Source organism: Hemiscyllium ocellatum, chromosome 1 (genome assembly GCF_020745735.1).
Source record: "Hemiscyllium ocellatum isolate sHemOce1 chromosome 1, sHemOce1.pat.X.cur, whole genome shotgun sequence".
NCBI classification, from domain to species: domain Eukaryota; kingdom Metazoa; phylum Chordata; class Chondrichthyes; order Orectolobiformes; family Hemiscylliidae; genus Hemiscyllium; species Hemiscyllium ocellatum.
In genome coordinates, this window is record NC_083401.1 from 152,883,454 (window position 1) to 152,900,824 (window position 17,371).

At 42.8% G+C, this 17,371-nt stretch overlaps 1 protein-coding gene across 1 annotated transcript; it reads left to right on the forward strand.

Annotated features, from left to right (window-relative positions):
- Positions 1 to 7,196: 7,196 nt before the first annotated feature.
- Positions 7,197 to 8,324, forward strand: hmx4 (H6 family homeobox 4). The gene is made up of 2 exons (XM_060829963.1): positions 7,197 to 7,401; positions 7,780 to 8,324. The coding sequence occupies exons 1-2, from the start codon at positions 7,197 to 7,199 to the stop codon at positions 8,322 to 8,324; spliced, it is 750 nt and encodes a 249-aa protein (XP_060685946.1).
- The last annotated feature ends 9,047 nt before the right edge of the window (positions 8,325 to 17,371 follow it).

A 17,371-nucleotide genomic window follows, 5' to 3' on the forward strand; every position in this document is an offset into this window, starting at 1 on the left:
AGGAGGTCATAGGGCCCAAGGAACTGGCTTTGATTCTAACCTGGCATGAAGTATCACTCGATCTTTGTCAATAAATCCAAACTTCGATATAAAAGTAATTGCAACTCTTCATTAATGTTTCTTTATTCTATCGCCATATTGTGAAAAACATTCAAAGCAAGACAAGAAGTATCAACATTGCTTTATTTTTTACAGGTGGTGTAACTCAATTGTCATACTCCAGTCATGTAATCCTCTCGGGGCAAACAAACACATCACAACACTCGACGCCCTTATTTCATGGAATTAAAATAGGAAATTATAGATGGCCCAGCAGCCAACCTCTTTACACTGAGAAAATTCACGAAATGGACAAGGGTTCTGTGGTCCAGAAAGCAAAATCTGAACAGCGATTCATTTCTCTTTTACCCTAACTCTGGCGTCGGACATTAAGGTAAGGATCCATTGGCTAATTTGAATCTGCAATATCTCATTTCGAGAGAACAGAACTGGAGTTAAACCATAAGACCATAAGACATAGGAGCAGAAATTAGGCCATCCAGCCCATCGAGTCTGCTCCGCCATTCAATCATGGCTGATAAATTTCTCAACCCCATTCTCCCACTTTCTCCCCGTAACTCCTGATCCCTTTGGTATTCAGGAACCTATCGATCTCAGTCTTGAATATACTCAATGACCTGGCCTCCACAGCCGTCTGTGAGAAGGAATTCCATAGATTCACCACTGTCTGGCTGAAGAAGTCTCTCCTAACCTCCTTTCTAAGACGTCTTCCCTTTAATCTAAGGCTGTGCTCTCCGGTCCTAGCCTCTCACACCAATGGACACATCTTCCCAACATCTACTCTGTCCAGGCCATTCAGTATTCTGCATTTTTCAATTAGACCCCCTCCCCACCCACCCCCATCCTTCTAAACACCCATCGAGTATAAACCCAGAGTCCTCCAACGTTTATGTGAAGCTCTTCACTCCTGGGACCATTCTTATGAACCTCTTTTGAACACGCAGTAGGACCTGTATATCCTTCCTGAGATATGGGGCCCAAAACCGGGCGCAATTCTTATCTTTCAGACATGGGAGACTTTATGGGCAATTGCTGTCAAACACTAGAAAGAATGGGAGGAATATAAAGTGAAAACATCAGTAATGTTGCAAACCATACCTTTGAATCCTACTTCACCACTTCTTACACACATTTGCGATTTCCTTTGCATTAGTTTAACTGTCAACAAGCGAAACGGAGTATCACAGTTACAGGACTAAAAAGTAACAAAAATGGCTAAATCATATTGGCCTACCACAGAACCAGATAATTTCACACTGACGATACTTGATAGTGACTGGCAGCTTTTCATTTTGCATTGTTGCAGGTATTTCAGTGGAATTGTACATTGCCCTTCTTTCAAATCATTTCACCGCAAAGCCAGCACTGCCCGGGCAGAGCGGCCGCAAAGGCGCAACAGGGCGAGTTGACAGTAGCTGGTTACATCTAAGCCTACCTCTATTCTCACAAAATGCTCATGGCTGTGAAGTATTCCAGATGCGTGTGCGATTTAGTTCAGTGTTAATGGAGATTAGCTTTGTAATTTGTGAGGAAAGGGTGGAACAAGTTATTCAGAAACTCACAATTTCAAGATTAGTCCTAAAGCAACATTCCATCAGCAGATGAGTCAGTTAATCAATACCCCATGGAAAGTCAGAGACAGAAGCCTTCAAACGAAATGAAGTTTTGCCATCACCTGAAAACGACCTTTTCATAGCATATACTAACAACCAAAGGAAGCATTTTATAACGTCTTGAATATAATAAAATGGTAAAAACAATGACTGCAGATGCTGGAAACCAGAGTCTAGATTAGTGTGGTGCTGGAAAAGCACAGCAGTTCAGGCAGCATCCGAGGAGCAGGAAAATCGACGTTTCGGGCAAAAGCCCTTCAGGAATACATATCATAAAACCTCCATGGGAACACCCATGGTGTTCAAGACAGAAATTGATCAGAACTGAAGAATGAAGGGGTGACAGTGTACACAGGTGCTGTACCGGCCGGGGACTGTTGTTCACGGAGAGCAGAATCTCAGGATAAGTGGGACAATCATTTAGGACTGAACTAAAGAGAATACTTCTCACTCAGAGATCTTGAGTCTTTAGAATACACTAATCCATTAAATATTTAAGGTTGAGAAAGACAGTTGTTCTTTGTTCTGGAATCAGGGGTTATGGGAAAAGGCCGAAGAAATGTGTCAGGCCTCAATAAGCCCTGTTGGTGGTGAATGGTTGAACATATTCGTCAGTGTTCAATCTGTCGATGGTCCTGTTTATTGTGTTCTTAAGAAAGATTAGGAACGCTGAGCCAAAGCTTGATAAATACGATAGGTATTCAGGGCGTACAAAGTTAAAAATCACATAACACCAGGCTATAGTCCAGCAGGTTTAATTGGATGCACTAGCTTTCGGAGCGACGTTCCATCATCAGGTGGTTGTGGAGGACACAATTGTAAGGCACAGAATTCATAACAAACATTTACAGTGTGATGTAACTGAAATTATACATCGAAAAATACCTTGATTGCCTCCCATTCAAGGCGGGTTGCAGAAAGATGAATGAGAAGGGAAAGTGGGTGGGGAAGGCGTTAGAAAGGGAATTCTGAACTGTCGAACTGTCAGGGCCGGGTAGGATTTGGTAGCTACTTTCTTTAAAAAATTCTCTTATTAATGTCATTGGAGCGGTTTAGGGCCCTGGAAAGCTACAGAGAAGGAGGAAGGCAGAAGCCACTAAAATGTAAGAACAAGAGAAAACCATTTAGTTCTTCTAACCTGCTCCATCATTTTACGAGATGGTGGCTGAACAGTTACTCATGGCCACATTTCCTTCATTTTGATTAACAAACATGAATGTATCTCAGACCACTAATGAACAATTGCATCAGTTTCTGTTTGTTGAATAGAGTTGAAACTTCCACCACCTGTTAGAATCTGAGATTCTATTTATTTTCCCCTAACTTTAATTCTAAAGGGAGAGGAGAGGTGATTAGATTACTCACAGTGTGGAAACAGGCCCTTCGGCCCAACAAGTCCACACCGACCTGCCATCCCTACACTTCCCCCTGCACCTAACACTATGGGCAATTTAGCATGGCCAATTCATGACTGTGGGAGGAAACCCACACAGACACGGGGAGAATGTGCAAACTTCACACAAGCAGTCGCCCGAGATCGGGAATGAGACCCGGGTGCCTGGCGTTGTAAGGCGGCAGTGCTAACCGCTGAGCCACCTAAATCGCGGAGGAATTAAAATGGTTGGGGTGAGGATGGGAGCGGTAGATGTTGTGTTAGCTACCTTCCGGAACAAAATGGGAAACGAGACGCTTGAGCAAGACTCAGTGGGCGCAACTTTAATAAACGCGTTCAAATTCACGAGATTTAAGAAAGAGAATGTTTGCTGCTCTCCACCACCACCGGACGTTTCAAAACGCTTCAGAGCCAACAATCTTATTTTTTAAAAGTGTGGCCATTCCTGTTAAAACGCAGTTAACATAACAATCAAGAAAATTGACAGAAAACCTGTTTTTGATTGAGAGATAATTGCTGGCTAGAATGCTGGAGAAGCCTCTTGGTCATGACAGATCTTTCACATTCATATGAGAGAACCCCAGCTCAGAGCCGCATTGGGAAAGGCTGATGGATCTGATAGATCACACCGGAGCGTCAGGATCCAAGTGCGAGAGTGGGACTTGAACTCAGAACCTTGTGGGTCAGAGGGAAGAGTGCTACCCACCGAACGATATTTAGCACGGTGCGCCTGCGCGATCTTAAACTGGCATTAGGAATAGCCCTAACACAACCCACCCAATTTGTTCAAAAGACCATAAGAAATAGGGATGGAAGTAAAACCATTTAATCAAGGCTGATGGGCATTTCAACGCCACTTTCCCGCACTCTCCCTGTTTCCCTTAATTCCCTGCGAGTTTAAGAATTTATCAATCTCTGCCTTGAAGACATTTATCATCCCGGCTTCCACTGCACTCTGCGGCAATGAATTCCACAGGCCCACCACTCTCTGGATGAAGAAATGTCTCCTCATTTCCGTTCTAACTTGGCCCCCTCCAATTCTAAGGCTGTGCCTATGGGTCCTAGTATCCCAGTCTGACAGAAACAATTTCTCAGCGTCCACCCTTTCTAAACCATGCATTGTCTTATAAATTTATCTTAGCTCTCTCCTCAACCCCAGGATCCTCAGCCGTTCATCGTATGTTAGGCTTACCGTTCCAGGGATCACCCGTGTGAATGTCCGCTGGACACGCTCCAGTGCCAATATGTCCTTCCTGAGGTGTGGGGCCCAAAACTGGACACAATATTCTAAAATGGGGCCCAACCAGAACTTTATGAAGTCTCAGTAGCACATCACTGCTTTTATATTTCAACCCTCTTGAAATAAAAAAAAACGTGAATACTTCAAAAGGTCATGTATCTTGACAAACTATATGGTTAAACATCAGTAACCTCAGCTGCCCGAATTCAAATCCAGGCCAATCTGATGTTTGAATATCTCCTCACACTTTGGGTCAGGTTGTACATTGTAATCCAATTTGCACAGCTTTAATCATGGGGCTAGTTGACAAGCTCACTCAATTAGAGTACGGCATGGCTAGGTTAGGGAATCATAGAATAATCACAGCAGAAGTGTGGTCGTTCGGCCCATTGTGCAGTTGCTTGCTCTCTATAGGACTAAACCAGCCAGTTCTACTCCCTCGCTGTTTCTCCTCAGGAACCTATTCGGTTCTCTTTTGAAAGCTCCGATTCTATTTGCGTCTACTTCACTCTCCGATACTGAATTAAATGGACAGAACACAACACGCTGAAGAATTGTTTACGCTCTTGCAATTTTAGAGTTAAGTACAGAGTTGGGTTAGAAAGGAGTTTTATTTTACATGTACTTATTTATGCTTGACCCATGGCGATAACAAGGTCTTGAAGTAGAAATTATTTTATCACACACGTTCATGAGGGTAAAGATTTACAAGGGAAAGTAAAAGCGAATACTTCGAGTTCAAGTGAATTATTGAAAAAGCAATGCTAACTAAGTGTAATATTCTGATGCGTGTGTTGTTTCGGAGCTCTCCCTGGTTTAAAGTTAATGACACTGCAGCGCACGTGTACATCGGCAGGGATAGCTAAAGAGAGAAATAGAAAAGTTTAAAAACTTAGATTTAGAAACATGGTTGACAGTGAATAACTTATAATTGTGCTTTCCGGATGTCAGTATAGCTGACTTATTGAGTGGGCAAACTGCAGTTCTGATCAACAGGACGCTTCATGCACTGTACATCTCCTACCTCTGTGCAATACAGAAAGTGACTCATATTCTGCTCATTTCACTCCAATTCTGTCAATCGCGTGTTTAAAGATTTTTCGACCTGGAGATCTCGAGCCATTCTGAACGGACAATTAAACGTTGAAAAAAATTTCCAGCATTACCTCTGTTAAACCTTGTATGTAAAACATCGGTTTACTGACTCTCTACCTACAAGGGGAGTATATCTCGCCATAGGTAAACTCAGTACTCAATGCTCGCTTATAGATTATTAATGGCTTTCAGTGCGAATCCTGCCACCATGATATCTGGGAAGCAGAACGGACTATTTTAGTAAATGTAACGGAAATTGTGATATACATATAGTGTAACCGTAACATTGTAATCGAAGTTAACCTATTGCCAATTCACCTGAGCTGGAATATGGAAGGGCCCCTGGAGGACGGCGTAAATAAACGGGGTATGAGGGAGCCAAAATGTGAAGGCCCAGAGCCCGCGCGGCACAAGATCCATGTGCAACGTTGCCAGACACTATACTTGAATTCAAGAGGACTGGGTGAAGCGGGACAAGCATGAAACAGTTATGAATGGGAAGATGTGGAGTATTCCAGCTGCAATCCGCTGTCGGGATCTTAGCCAATCGTTGGCTAGAACACAGAAGCAAATCCGAACCCAACATATGCAATAGGTCAAATTATTTTAAATTTCCCACTCATATACATACTGTATACATTGATACATATCAAACATATATAATATATATTTATATGTCAATGTATATTTGCATTTAATACACGTGGTTCCAGTATTAAAGTCTAACGCTGCCTTTTTGACCCAAGTTTTGATGCTCGCAGACAATGGTTTGCGAATTAACTATCACCTGATGAAGGAGCGTCACTCCGAAAGCTAGTGCTTCCAATTAAACCTGTTGGACTATAACCTGGTGTTGGGTGATTTTTAACTGTGTACACCCCAGTCCAACACCGGCATCTTCAAATCATAACTGGGAGCTGGCAGTTTGTGTTCGATGAAGCGAAACTCCGAACGCGCACCACCATTGCAACCCTCCCCTGCCCTGTTTGAATCTTCACAGAAAGATAGCTGTCAAGAGGAAGGGATGCTCCCATCCTTGCTGGAGCCTGCATCGAAAATACTGACACCATTTCACATTTCTCCCCTCCCCCAAAAGCGTCATCCGGCAACGGGGGTGGAGAGTGGACAAAATGGCAACTTGCAAATAATTATGAGCGTTATTAATCTATTTTTACCCAAAAAAAACACAAGGAACGGTGGTTTTGATTTTTAAAAATGATAGGAGTATAAATTTCTACTGAAAATCAGAAGTCCAAGTTGCTAGTACAGGTAGAGAATTTGCTAGAGTGGAGATGTCAGAGTGGGAATGTGAACCTGATTGCCCTGTACCTTGGCAGTGCAGCGCCACTGTGATTTTCTGCCTTCCCCCAGTGACGGCGATGCCACTGACTGACAATCTTTCGCAACTGGGAGTTTTTAAGCTGCAAATGAACGCGAGAAAGAGGAAGACGCTTTGAGGATTGCACTGTGGGGCCGACGTGCAAGTGCAGAGTCACCGCGCTGTGGTGAGGAGCTGATGTCTGCCAGCAGCATAGCCCGCCTCCGCCCTCCCATTGGATCAGGCCGGCTGCTCACATTTGGACCAATGTAAAGCTTCCAGGAACGGCCATCTTCCCGCAGAGTGAATAACTTTGGGGGGAAACCAGGGAGCTGGGCTCTGAGAGGGGCAGGAATGGTGCTGGCGGGACCGGGATCATTGCACAGAGCTTCCGGACAGTTCACTGAGACGGTTCACCGTCTGAGAGCCTGAAGTAGGGGGGGAGGGAGGGGTGGGGGTGGGGGGAGAGGGGGGATGATGGACAAGGAAGGGGGCTTCCAGTGTCAGCCTCTGTCCCTGACATTTACCATCGACAGCATTCTGAAAGCCAGCCCCAGATGCAAAGAGCTGAGGCACGATCGTGCGAAGCAGCAAGTCACGCCGGCGTTAGAATTCAAATCACGGCATGAAGCGGCCAGGGCGGATGTGAGACAGGGCAAGGACCGCAGGAAAACAGGTCAAGGTATTGTCAGCGTTAGGCAGATGCCGCACCAGTGCCGCGGGAATATTGTTATCTGTTCATTTGTGTCCCTGTTCACCAGCCGTCGGTTATTAAACAATGCATTTATGAAGAGGACTCGCAGAAGTTGAATTTAGTTGGAAGGTTTAAATGCATGCATTGACAGGACCTTGTTATTTTTCAATGGTAGGTTAGCAATGAGCAAAATGTCTGATTTAGCCTTTGCATGTCACAGTTCGAGAGGCCCAGGGGTTGCAATCTCCCCCTTTTCCCGGTTTATTTATCCAGCAGTTATGCAATAACGTGCCACACATAGTTTTGCAAATGCTCACACAGTGATAGAGCGAGGGAAAACTGACTTTGCTGGGTTTTCTGATGCAGAGACGATGAACGGCGGCTATCTCACCTCCTCCTCCTCGCTCGAATTCACCACCGACGGCAACCATTCCGTCACAAGTCCGGAATCTTACGAATCGTTCGAAACGGCGGATCACAGCGACGATGCCGGTCGAGTCAAACCCAGCAAGAAAGCCAAAGCGCTCGCCAAAAAGAAGACGCGCACGATATTTTCCAAGAGCCAGATCTTCCAGCTCGAGTCGACGTTTGACATGAAGCGGTACCTGAGCAGCGCCGAGCGCGCTTGCTTGGCGAACTCTCTGCAACTCACCGAGACCCAGGTGAAGATCTGGTTTCAGAACCGCAGGAATAAACTAAAAAGGCAACTGTCCGCCGAGTTGGAGGTCACAAGCGCCCCCGAACCTGCCCCCAAGATAGTCCAGATGCCAGCAATGTACAAAGAGAGCAGCTTCCTGCGGAGATGTTTGTTACCAGTGTCTTTCCCTGTTCTGTATCCCGGGAGCAGCACGCCTTACCTTTGTCTCCCTGACGCCCGCAAATATGTCCATGTCCTGGACGCGGACGTATAATCGCCTGAACTGTATCTGAGGAACTTTTAGTGGTGGCTTAGTCACTGTTTATACTGTTTAACTGGGGAAATATATATATGGTATGTAATTTGTCGACGGCCTTTTCCTTTTCCTTTACGCTTCACTGCCTCTTTCCTATCTGATTCTTAACTGGAAATTATCTACTCGGCGCTCATCTTTTCGATCTCTCTCGGCTCGAATTTGTTCTGGGGCTTTCCAAGTCTGAATGATATTTTACATTTCAGTAAAACGATTGAGATTTTTTTTAGCACCGCTGAATTAATTCAACCACTGTACGGTGTTTTGATGGATTTGCTCACAATGCAGTGCCCAGTTATAATGTGCAACCTTCACTTGTATTCGGAACTCTTCACACACGTTAGTGTGCAGACAGAGAGAGAGGTTGAGGAAGATGTGGATATTTACTGTACAGCTGATGGATTAGTCGCACACAAAAAGATGTTATACCTTAATCCAGAATTAATCATCATTGTCTAGGACTATCCACCTCGACCCATATTTATGTTTTTAAAGGCAGTGTGAGCTGCTTATATAAAAACAACGCGCTGCCCGCTCCTAGAAATGCTGTTTGGATTTTGTTAAGAGTAGGGCACTCACACCACCTGGCTTTGATGTGCGATCGAAAATAAATTTACGGCCTCTTTATTTTTCTGTTCTTAGATTTTTTTGTGCCTGTTCATCTGCGAATCTCGCAATTTTTTTGCTCAGCATCCTTTTTCTCCGATTTGATCTTTCCCACTGCTTTTCAAAAGTCACGCACGCCACTTTGCTGTTTTGGTGTCAACTTAAACACGCACATACACACACACACACATACACACACACACACACATACACACACACACACACACTCACACACACACACACTCTCTCACACACACACACATACACACACACATACACACACACACACACACACACACACTGGAAAACATTTAACAGGAGGTGTCAATGACCAGAGTTTCACCCCCTATGCCTGCCCTCTCCACTCGTAGTGAATGGGATTAGTTGGCCCGCTTTTTCTCCTCTGGGGTCACACAGTTTAAAAAGAAAATAAATTGCAGCTCCCAACGTGCGAAATTCCGAAGGTAGACTTAAAAAAAACCCTTCTTCCGGGGACCTGGCATTTACATTGTTTTTGTTTTGACTGAAATCATCATTGCCAATTTGTTTCCAGCCTGGGTATTTGTCCAGCTTACACTGCGTGTAGTCCATTAGATCAGTGATAATCCAATTTCTTTGCTGGCAATGTTTGCAAATCTGGTACAACATCGGTTTCATTGATAAAACCCGAACGGCACGTTAATATTTATATATAACAGGTTCGATATTCAATGTGAACATTAAAACTAAAATGCAATTTGTTGCTCCGAACTTTGCATGTTACAAATTACTCATGTGCAGAACTGCATTTGAATGTAAAGGGATTATTCCATAACATGTCTGATAGGCAGTGACGAGATAGGTCCACTCTGGAATTAATTCACGCTTCGTATGCCTCTCTCCCACCCCGCTTAGAACTGCCGCCTTCATTAAAGCAGTATTTCTTGCTAAATTGGAGATAAATTAGCCATCCGTTCAGGAATAAAGAACACATGGATATAAAGTCGACCATTAGTTGTTTTGAATTTACACTTCAGCTCGATTTTAATAAAATCTGCCAGTTCCTGGCATTTACTTGAATTGAGTGTGTACATATGGTGTTGGCAGGGTGGGGTGGTGCCCAGAATCCATTTGACAAGAGTAGTTCAGCTATCATTCAGTATTAATTTGGTAAGATACAGAGTACACCGGAACGAAGTTAGGATACTTGTGGCCAGAATTTACCCAGATTAATCTTACGCTGTTTCAGAGTCGCAACCATTTCATTAAACGTTTTTCAGAACTCTGCGCCAGCACGTAAAATAGACCAACTGTCTCGCAAATAGAACTCACAACTGCAGGCAAAATTAAATTGGTAGATGGAAATAAATTTGTTACTTTTCCAGTGATAAATGAATAACTCATTGACACGCACAAGTTAGAGTAATTGTTAGCTATACATGTATTACTTTCAATTTAGATTTTAAAACGGTGTCCACCGAACTGTTCATTGTAACACATGGTGTATACTTTCATGTTAACCCATTCAGTCAGAAGACGTGCGAGTAACAATTGGTCTGGAAGATGTTCCAACTACATTTGAATGAATGAGCCTGTTTGCGATCATGACAAACCACGCAATAATTGCACTTATTTCCTTATCCGTCCCCTCCTGTGTTCTCAGACGGCCAGACACGGTCCCACCGCGCCACGCTTGCTGAAGCGGTGATGTTGTTTAATATTTGTCGTCCTCACTTGCCAGTATTGTTATTCCGGACAAACCGCATGTTATCCAACAGAGGGATAATTTTCATAGCCAGAATTGGCAGATTTTTTTTCAACGAAATGACGATGCCTCTGAGTTGATGTAAACCTGAGCACAATTATGTCGTTTTCAAATGTAACTAATGCAGCAGCTAGGAGATTTATTGGTTCACAATATCCTGTGTACAATCAACTCTGGCACGGATTATGCCTCTCGTTATATAATTTGGAGTAAGGGCGGATTTTATTACGGAGGATGGGGAGGAGGGGATCTGTTCTCTAGGCCGAACTAGAACACAGACATGCCGCCCTAATAAAGCTAAATGACAGTCCAGGTATTGTATTGTACCGTGTACAGTTGTACAGTTTCTCACAATCATGATGCTTGAACTTTATAAGTCGATTTCTTATCTTACTTGAAACAGCTGCCATTCTACTGCTCGTAATCTTGTTATTGTTTATAATTGTATGGTCCAACCATACGCTAGGTATTCTTTGCATGTATAAGTATTTAAGGGGAAGCTGGACAATTGATGTACAGTACTGTTACTATTGGACATTAAACGAGTTGGAATCCTAAATAAGCATTGCCGCTAACCTGACTTTTCTGATGGGGATAATATCGACGGCGCATCTTCTGGGGGAGCCCGTTACGTTTCCAGCCGTTTGTTGTGGTCTTGTGTTTTGGAGGCAAAACGGTTAAAACTGAAACAAACCCTCTCGCGGATTAAAGTTCTTCATTCAGTGTTAAATACTGGCGATTTCTTGAAAAGCCGAGGAGAGGTTGGAAACATGAAATACAATGGCAATAGAAAAGTGGCGCTGGCAATGACTTTAATTCAGACTGCTCGCTATCTAGTTTATCAAAGGGTGGGAAGTGGAAATTACTGCGCACACATTATACAGTTCAGCTATACCGTGTAGAAGTTGTTAACACCCGGGGACATAATTGATAGTTTAATTTCCTTTACATCAGCCGCATGGGATATTTTAACAAAGATCTAGACTCAACTGCAGCTCCAGCATCAAGGCTGCGTGTCTATACAGTGTGGCTGGGTCTGAGGTGAGGGAACTGTTCAGTTTGTATGGTCGGCATGATAATATGTCAAATATAACTCAAGGGGGAAAACACAAGGGATTTATTACACGTAGAAAACGTCTCCATTGATTTTTGAAATTGCAGGCTATTTTAAAATAATAAAACATAATAAACTCAAGGAAGGACAGAACGGGGCCCCACTGGTAAAGACGACAACCCAAAATTACAATTGCACAATGGTTGGTAACATTAATTCCTGGTTCTGTACATACGTTCCAACATGCCACCCCAGTTGTGTTGGTAAACTGACAGTGGAACTACACAGTGTCCACATCAGCACAAGTAAGCCAAAACAAGAAGACGCCGAGCTCATCATGTGATAGCACATTGGAATAACCTTTGACCTTTCCTATCACAACAGAGGACAGTGGCCTTTGACATGGAGAGAGAATTGACTGAAGCTAAAGTTGGATTAGGCGATTATAACTGGAGTGGGCCAACAAAAAATCCTGCTCGACTTTGTTGGACGTTTAGTAATCTCTAAAGCATGTCACCAATAACTTCCTTTTTTTGCTAACAACGTAACTTAGCTACATGCGGCGAGGAATGACTTAGCACGAACTAATTACTTCTCCAAATCACCTTTATTTACAGACTTGGATAGCACGCGGATATATCTGAATTATTGATAAAATGACTCATTTCAAATATTTTGCCCGTACATTTTATTTTATACTTAAATGGCATACCGTCTAAATAGCTGCATGCCCTCACATACTTACAAGTTGAATCGCCGTTATTAAATGTTACACTGTGCAACAGTAGCATATCTGAGATAAAATGATTGCCAGTACTAGAACTTATAATTAACATCAAAAGAAGGAAACAACTTAGTGACCGAGAGGGGAGGATGTCGTGCACCGCTGACTCAAGCTTCACAGTTTGTTCAGTTTCCCTTGTGCCATCACGCGTTCATGGGCATTTTGACGATGGGTAACCGCCAAGTTATATCAACAATATATAACCAAAGTAAACGTAATTATTTGAAACATACCGTGCCAATGCAGGAAATATGGCTTCTCACAGCATGAAATGTTCTTCAATTGCAACACTTCCAACCAGTTACTTAGTCTGCCACTTCGGAACAGCAGCGTGAAAAATGGTTTATTTATCAGTTTGAAGCACATTGTAAGTCTGTTTTTGTTTGCTGCATTATTTGAAGTGCACAATGGTCTTATCTGTTTTATGATCACAGCTGGGCAGATAGAATGATGGAAATGTATGTACGTGGATCTATGCCATACAGTGGTAAGAAAGGTGTTTGCAGAGTCGACTTGACTCCAAAGGAAAATGGCTGGTGGCAGGGATGGTTAGATTCCCAATGGTGGGCGCATAAAATAGATCTCTTGGCTTCGAGGTCGTCGTTTGACATTTGCTATTTGACTTGCCAGGTCGATTTTTCTGTGGAAAAAAATAGAATGATAGGCCAAACATTTACCTCAGGGTTCTCCCCATTTATGTTTATGCCTGTGCCTCTAAGTGCAAGGTGTCCTGGGTTTCCTGGCTGGTGGAAGCTTGCTCATTCTCTGAGCTGGTGAGCAGCATTTTCTCTCTCTCTCTCTGTATTTGAGTGTGTGTGTGCTGACTGATCATCAACATTATCCTGATGAATACCCCGGGGTTGCGAAACCGCCTGCCACGTACATTTATTTGTGAAATTTGTGAAGCAAAAAGGAAACCGATCTATTTGGACGCCCCAGCTGTTGAGTTGAAAAGAGTTTTCAGCAGAGAGCCGGTCAGAATTAGTGCACACCCGAAAAGAAGCAATCTTGCCATTGATGCTGCGACAGCCTTGTTTTTGATATCTTAGGTTACTTAAGTCAATATTACACCCAATCTCACCCAAACATCGCTTGAAAAGTTCGAAACACAGTGACCTGCATTTCGTGTTCGTGTGTGGAAATTCGGAGACCGGAAATCAGGCAACGGCGAGCCGGCAAACCCATTGTAATGTTTGTTTCTCCCGTCAACGACAGGAGTCAAGCTCACGCTTTAGATTAATGGTACATTGCAATTATTTCGAAAAGAGTGTTTACATCATTTTGTTTTCAATCAAACATGAATGAAAACAAGGACTACACGACAACTATCGTTTGGTCAATATGAAAACGTAAAAAAAACTTACAATGAATCAATGGATCAGATTAATATCTATTGAGCAATGCATAAATCATACCCTTTCAAAACATTAAGCATAGACACTTTTAACTTAAGAAGAATAGCTGACTGTTTTTCTTTTGGTCTGCAATCACTCATATGGGTATGGTTTTCTGTCGGTGTTTTATCGAATTAAAGGCGCTATATAAATAAAGGTTGCTATTGAGCTTTTGGTTAAATAGTGTTTAATCGCACTCCAGTAACTAGCAAAGAGTTGCAACTGAAAAGTGACTCCGTTCACCAAAATAAAGGAGAAAATAGCTTGCCTTGTAGTTGAGTCACTAGCACGTGGAAATAGACCACTTCAGTTGCAATAGATTAAAATAAGCAGATAGTTCTGCTAATAAAATCGCCAAATTCTTCACTTAGTCTAAAATATACCACACAAAGAATTCTATTCTCTCCACGTTTCCACATTTCCGGAGTGTCCATTAGATTACAGTTCTATTACGTTCTGTTTGTGATTAGCTTATCTTTATAGCGAAATAATGCATTTCCCCTTTACATTAGCTACTTAAACGGATAGATCTTGAAGTTATTTTCGCTCAGTCACACACATCCGTAAATCGAATGCCTGAACAACTGATTTTTCAGATGAAGAGGACCCGGTTTTATTCCCGTAACTTACTTAGATTTCTATAAAACGCGATTAAACAAGCAGCCATTTATATGGACTCTTTCTCCTTACAATAACTTTCGCACGGTCTAAATAAGCTGTACAGAATTCTAGGACTGCATCTGCAACACACTGGAAACGTAGACTTTGTTTTATCAGACACGTGTTGGTTCTTAACCAACATGAAACTGTCAAATCTCAGTTATATATTTTAGTTGCAAGATGCTTAATTAAAATTATTCTTAACAGTATGTGATTGAGCTTTCTAACAGCACGGATGTAGCAAGAAATAACTAGGAAATCTATCCCATTATATTTGTCTACGTTCTATCTTCAAAGAATTCGAACAATTTTCATTGTGCGTTTTCATCTCTCTCTCTGCTGATGTATATTATCCGTATTAAATAGTTTCTTCATTCACAAATTACATTTATCACGATTGCCCTTAGTGCAATTTTGAACCTTCTTCAATCATCACCATTTTGCAAAGATAAAGAGGCGAACCGAAGGCAGTGCGAACAGTGGCTGATGAGGGTTATGTTAATGTGTATGGGCTGCTGTGAATAGGTCTTTGCATTTTCCCTTCAAGGAAAAGTTGCAATGCTAATTGGTCTGGATCCAATCGTAAACCTTCGCATAGCTTTGCAGTTCTTTGCAGAGCTTTGCACACTCCGAATGCAGCTCTGCGGAGCGCATTGAATTGTTCACGCTGTTTATCTGCTCGACATCATGGGAGGCTGAGAGGGCTCAATCACAGTTTTGATTCTGAGCAAGTTAGTGAAACAAGCAAGAAAGTTGTGACGCCCAGAATCCAGCGTGTGACAGAATACACCTACGTGTTCTACCGACGTTCAGAACGATTGAGATATTTTTAATTTTGTGCTGGAAGATTTCATGCCTAATTAGACTGGAAATTGCACAAAACATGGCGAGATATTTAACGCGGTGATTTTGATAGCTAGTTAAAAATCACACACCACCAGGTTGTAGTCCCAACAGGTTTATTTAGAAGCCATGTTCCAACATCAGCGCCTCCAAATCATTTTGAAGCCTGACACTGTTAAACTTGGGGCTAAACCCAACACATTGCAGTAAAATGTATGTTTTGCTGAGCGATCCGCCGTGATTTCATTAAATCTGGTGAAGTGAACCACAACATTAATTTCACCAGAGGGTCCAAGTCTTGAAACTATCTGAGCTGGGTACTCCTTCACAGGGACAACACAGAAACAATTCGCAGCACATGCCCAGAAAACATACCGTCTCAATGCAAAACGTGATCCTTGGTTACATAGTTATCAATCGAGTTTCTAACAAGAATTGTTTTTCGTGACATCTAATACGCAAAAGTACTGTTCTCACAGCTAGAATAGGTGGGAACAAATACAGCAATGTTTTTAATTGAATCCTTTATGTAGTGATAATAATATTAAGCTACTGAAGAATTTGACAAGATCTATTCACTTTAACGTCAAAACCTGATTTGTTTTTTTTGCCACATTCAACAAGCCCCGCCAAACACAAACTATCGGCGGGGTTAAGACATGCCCTTGGACACGACCTTATGCTACTGGTTTCTTTCTGTGATGTCAGGGTCGAATCGGCACCAACTGTGCTGTTGCTTCCTTGGGAAACCTGGCCCACCCGACCGTGAGGACCAGCGCTATTAAAAGGCAGCCTGCACTTGTGAAGGGAGAGTGCTATTATGGCAGGAAGAAGTGCTGTCATTGGGGAACGCAGCTGATTCAAAACCTGGGAAACATTGGAGAATGGCAACATATAACATGATAGGCCGAAGGGGTTATTTATGTCCTGCAAAATTCTATCGCTCTATGAGAATGAGCCCAACGTTTTTATTTTTGGCACCGCAATGGATATTTTTGTTGGGAGAGGTGGATGATGATAAGATTCCTTTAGCCAGAGGAGCAGTGAGGCCTTTCAGAATGATGCAATACTTTCAGCATGTATGTTTATTTGTAATTTATTTACCTGTAATTGCTCACCTGTAATTTATTACAGGTATTTGTAATTTATCTCGTGAATACTGTGTGCTCACAGGTAACTAAACTTTGCCTTTTTGGCATCACTGTTTTTGAAGTATGTACAATGGTCACCTTTGGTTTCCTTATTTTCGAGTGTCCCTAGCATCTTGTCGTTTCCAGTTAGATTAGATTACATACAGTGTGGAAACAGGCCCTTCGGCCCAACAAGCCCACACCGACGAGCAACCCACCCAGACCCATTCCCCTACACCTAGCACTACGGGCAATTTAGCATAGTTCATTCCCTTAACCTGCACATTTTTGAACTGTGGGAGGAAACCAGAGCACCAGGAGGAAACCCACTCAGACAAGGGGAGAACGTGCAAACTCCACACAGACAGCTTGTCTGAGGTGGGAATTGAACCCAGTTCTCTGGCACTATGAGGCAGCAGTGCTAACTACTGAGCCATTGTGCCACACTTGTCTCAGTCCTGTTAAAGTATTACATATCCAGCTCCTCCAGGTCCCACTTGCTGCAGAACTTGTCTCAATTCCTTAACAATTCGATATCCTCTCATCTATGCTGGTTCTCCAGCCGTATATTCAATTCATCAATTGAATCCATTCAATCCTCCTGATCTTATGCCCAGTAGCACAGGCAACTGAGAACAATCTTGATGTTATTGCTGTTGAGATCCTCCTTTCTAATTCCCTAATGTCTGCCTTCAGGACATCATCCCTCTTCCTACCTGTCAGTGGTACCAAAGTGGGTCACAACTTCTGGCTGCTTCCCCCACTCCCCTGGAGGATGCCCTGCAGTTACTCC

Excerpts from the sequence above, each read along its gene's own strand:
- hmx4 (XM_060829963.1), top strand. The coding sequence starts at position 7,197 with ATGGACAAGGAAGGGGGCTTCCAGTGTCAGCCTCTGTCCCTGACATTT. Across the intron at positions 7,402-7,779 it reads CCGCAGGAAAACAGGTCAAG|AGACGATGAACGGCGGCTAT; the intron begins GTATTGTCAGCG and ends TTTCTGATGCAG.